A 4,922-nucleotide genomic window follows, 5' to 3' on the forward strand; every position below is an offset into this window, starting at 1 on the left:
CAATTACCGAGCTTTTTAATTAGTGTCTTGTTGTATTCCGTTTATTAATTTTCCAAACCACAGAGCATGAATTATTTAATAAACCGTAGTAAGGGTATAGGCCCATTTAAATGTAATGCTCATGGCCGAAATCGTGCGACAATTTAAAAAAAATTATTATTGTTATTATTATTATTCATCTTATCTTGTGTATTTACAATTGTGTCTGCAATTTATTATGTGAAATTAAAACATAAATAGTAAAAACGTGAATTTCGTGGTAAATATTTTTTTCACTGCATGGTCTAACGGAATGTCTGAGAAATCCAGATCATGGAAATGAAGAGAAATAAAAATTTATAAATAATGCATGTGTCTGGAGTAATGACTAGCCTATATATTAAAAAAATTGCTCATAAGGAAGCCACTGTAAGAGAAAGAAAGAAAGAAAGAAAGAAAGAAAGAAAGAAAGAAAGAAAGAAAGAAAGAAGAAAGAAAGAAAGAAAGAAAGAAAGAAAGAAAGAAAGAAAGAAAGAAAGAAAGAAAGAAAGAAAGAAAGAAAGAAAGGAATCGATTTTCTTTTCAAAACAAGCGAGGGTTGGGTTAATATTTAGTTGATTTTTTTGTGTGCGCCATTGCATGTTAAATATCTTTTATGTTTTAATTATGACATACAACTTTTATGTCCATTTTTCCCTTTTTTCCCCCTAATATGTATTTTGAATGTAAGCTGTGAGTGTGTGAATAGATCTGATAAACTTTCGACTAATACACTTTTTTTCATTTCTCATTGATGTGTGTGCAAAATATAAATAATAACAAGCTTAATGCAGTGGCTAAATATGCCTGAGATGTGTCTGTCTGTGCTGCAGAATAAGATATGCATCCAATGACAGCCTCCACTTTGATTTTCCATCGTTTATTTAGAAGATTGCCGGGACCTGAGCCCCTGCAGCTGGATTTGGCTTACAGAATGAGAGAAGTTTGGATGAGAGGATGGAAAGACAGCAGACTGTTGGACAGGTGCACAGGTATGACAGAGTGAGACGCACGTGGCCGCTGTTTGTAAACATACTTGTGCACAAAATAAAATCATTACAACGGTTTTTTTTTTCTTTCTCAGGAACAATTAACACGACAAACAACGTTGTGTCTTTATGTGAAAACAGGCATTAAACAGTGACTTACACCATCCACAAAGGTCTACCAGTAGATACTCTATGTAGTGCTTGGTATTTTTTTTCTTTCAATGCATAGAATGTTTGCACTGCAAACCAAAGTATACAAAACCAACGAAATTATACCTATTTTAGGACAATTTTGCTTTAGACTGTAAGTATAATCATCTTCATCATGCGAGTTCACTAATATCCGCAGAGGAAAAATTCTGATTTGCCAAAATTATTCTAAACAGAAGAATAGACAAAATAATAAATCAAACCAAATAAAACTGGGAATTCAGTTTTGCACGGTGAGCAAGTGTCATTTGTAGGCCTACTTATATTTATATATATACACAAAAGCATTAGAATATATCTAACCAATCTAAATAACAGTAGATTTCAGTGCAATTTCAACAAATACGAGCGGTGGTTGCCACCTTTATTATTTAAAAGGGTCTCTGTATACTTCTTTTCCTATTCATCAGTTGTGTATTCATCAGAGCAGACCTTTGAAACACTGAATGATCACATTAGTTCATCAGCAAGACTGTGAAAATGGGATCTGCTTTTAACACATTTAATAATCAAAAATATAGCAGTTCCCTATTACGAATGAATACAGTACACAAATATGCCGAACATAAATAAATAAATACATAAATAAATAAATAAATAAATAAATAGGATAGAATTAAACTATGAGGTAATCCATCAATGGCTATTTTTCGTCTTTCGGAATAAATGTCATTTGGGGCAACAACAACAAAAAAAAAAAGAAAAAAAAACATAAACCTGGATGTATCTAAGAACCGCAGAAAAAGTAGTTCGTCTGGATTACCTGTTATTTGCATACTTCACATTCACCAGTACAGTGAAAAGAAACATGAGTTGTGAAAATAAAACGGTACTAATCGAGAGCACACGCATTTGAGCCAAAGCGACGTTCCTTGGTCCCCAAAAGTCAGTTTTGTTTTGTCTTTAGTCCATCAGTGAGCCGCGGAAAATTTCAACCTCTTCTGTTTTTGTCTTTGGTTGCAAAACCATACTCGCACCACGTTCTTTTTGAGGTCCAATTTCTCGGCAATAGCCGCGATTTTCTCCGAGGACGGCCGAGGCTGGACCGCGAAATACGCCTCCAGAGATCGTTTCTCCGGGGCCGCTATGGAGGTCCGCTTGCGCTTCTTCTCGCTGCCGTTGAAAATGTCGGGTTTGCTCATTTTCTCGCGCTGGGCGCCCTCGGCCTCCTCCAGCCACGCCTGGAGGATGGGTTTGAGTGCGATCATGTTGTTGTGCGACAGAGTTAGCGACTCGAAGCGACAAATGGTACTTTGGCTCAGGGAGCCCACGCCTGGGATCTTCAGGTTGGCCAGCGCGCCCCCCACGTCCGCCTGAGTCACCCCGAGTTTGATCCTCCGCTGTTTGAAGCGCTCCGCGAACGCCTCCAGCTCCCTCGGGTCCGTGTCCGAGTCGTTAATAGAGGGCAGTCCGTTGTTGGCGAGTCCCGGCGCGCCCTGGTGCGCACCGCCGTGGTGGCCCGGTAAGAGCCCGTGGTGAGTTAGCGGCGAGTTCATATTCATAGCAGCCTGGTGAGACAGGTGGGTGAGCCCGTGCATGTGGGAGTGCGGGTGGGCCGACGTGGAGATCAAGCCCCCGCCGCCGCCCCCGCCGCCTCCTCCGCCGGCCCCTTCGTGCGCGCTGGGCATCAGCGCGAGCGACGGAGAGCTGATGTGCTCCATGAGGTCGGGCGGCTCCAGGTTCTGGTGGTGGTGGTGGTGATGGTGGTGGTGGTGGTGGGCGAGTGGCACGGTGGAGGTGGACGAGCATGGCACGGTGTTCATCGTGTGGTACGTGGCGTCGGGCTTGAACGGGTGACTCTTACCCTGGGACACCGCGATGTCCACGGCCGCCAGAGCTTCGGCGCGGGCCAGGAGCGTCTCATCCAGACTGGCGAAGATGTTGCTTTGTAGCTGGAGTCGGAGAGAGCGAGGAGAAGAAGAAAAAAACAGAGAAACAGAAAGAAAGTGGAGATGTCAGCTGGGGAATAGTGTCAACACATAACACAGAGAATATTCCTTTTAAGAGGCTTCCAGTCATAAAAATTAATACAAAAAAGGCTGAAGCCTGAGCCTTCAGTGAGCATGCCTTCAGAAAAGATCACAGGCGTGCAGATGATTGCTGTGGAATACATGAAAAAAACATTAAGGCAGTATATGCGCCTCCAGCGCTCCTCCTCGCGCGCAGAGGAGAACGCAGGAGAAAAGCAGAAGTTTGGAGCTCGTTTACCTGTGGAGTCTGCAGACAGGCTCTCCTGATCGCCTCCGAGCTCGAGTGCAGAGTTGTGTACTTGTGCTCAGGTAAGCTGGGGTGCATGGCGAAATGATGCTGTTTGCTGTTCATGGACATCATGTTTGCGCGTGATCCGGCTCAGATAAAGTGCACGAAAAGAAGGAGGACAAAAACCCAAGCGAGAGGCCAGGTCCTCCCGCCTCCTCTTCTGGCGTCTTGCAGCAGTCGGGCGGATGCGGTAGCGCTCGGCTGCTGATGGTACAGAGGAGAGGAGATGCCCGCAGTGTGTGTGTGTGCGTCTCTGTTTGGCTCTGCTGTGTGTGGAAGAGGAGCGCTCTTACACCTGAGTCCCTCACATCTCGTCCGGCAGCCTCGCCTATTCTCGCGAGACGAGCGCGATTGACTCTCTTCTCCTCCTCTCGTCTCCTCTCATCGCGCCTCTTCTCGTCTCACGTCCTCCTCGAACTGTAAATCGGCCTAATGACGGAGAGGGGGGCTTCCAGTCCATACCTGTGGATTCTGCGCGCATGCGTGCTGCCTTCGCTCATTTATAATGTTTGTTCAACAGCGTAACCGCTAACATATGCAAATGAGAGCTGTCTGTTTAAATGTCTGAATTATATGCTTTAAAAAAACAAAAACAAAAAAAACATAGGGCTGAATGTTTTAAAGCTATTAAAGCTCTAAACCAATCAGACATTTTTAAGTTAGGCATAATTGTGTTTAAATAATATTAAAATGTTTATAATAAGCTTATTTTAATGAATGAAATAAAAGCAAAATGGAAACAAACGAAATATATATTTAAACAGGGAAATAATGTAATTCATTTAATTGTTATTTTTTTAATCGTTTCTAAAAAATAAAAACGCATCACTAAATTGTAAGCATTGATTCCGTGTGTATTCGTTTATTTCAGTTTCAGGGTCATTTGTAAATGTGTATATTTTAATTTAGCACTGATTCATGAAGCAACTCTATGTATCAGATAAGGTCAAATCAAAAAAGAAAAACGAATGAATAATTGTTTAATATAAATATATAACGAAAATCGTCTTAGACATTTCATAAATATTCATACATTACAAATGACGTCAACAGAAATTCGCAGACATCAAAATAGATCAGATATAGGCTATATTGTATTTGAATATTTCAATTTCGCCCACGGAACGCGTCACGGTGGCATTGCCTTGATTGATTACGCAACTTTAACTATCATGTATATTTCACTAAACTCTAATCACTGCATGAATTTTTAATCGCCCAGCGCTTTTAGTTGGAGCTAATGAAGTGTTAATTCACTAGCATTAATTCATTCTTTAAAAGACTGTGAAGGAGGTGGATAGCAAATGGATTTGTTTAGTATTCTGGTGATGACACGTGAAATAATCCACCACTAAACACAGGCAAGACAGTGTGTTTGCGTGCACTATTATTAAAATTATGACGTTTACTGTTGTTGTCATAACACACTAAATGAAACTATAAATT

The 4,922-nt window shown here is 41.5% G+C and overlaps 1 protein-coding gene across 1 annotated transcript; it reads right to left on the reverse strand.

Annotated features, from left to right (window-relative positions):
• Positions 1–891: 891 nt before the first annotated feature.
• Positions 892–3,746, reverse strand: pou4f1 (POU class 4 homeobox 1). Its single transcript, XM_079840624.1, has 2 exons — positions 3,426–3,746; positions 892–3,109 (listed from the first exon to the last, which is right to left on the reverse strand). Exons 1-2 carry the CDS (start codon positions 3,546–3,548, stop codon positions 2,129–2,131), a joined length of 1,104 nt encoding a protein of 367 aa, XP_079696750.1. The 5' UTR covers positions 3,549–3,746; the 3' UTR covers positions 892–2,128.
• Positions 3,747–4,922: the final 1,176 nt, after the last annotated feature.

Source organism: Gobio gobio, assembly GCF_949357685.1.
Source record: "Gobio gobio genome assembly, chromosome: 17".
In the NCBI taxonomy this organism is placed as follows: Eukaryota; Metazoa; Chordata; class Actinopteri; order Cypriniformes; family Gobionidae; genus Gobio; species Gobio gobio.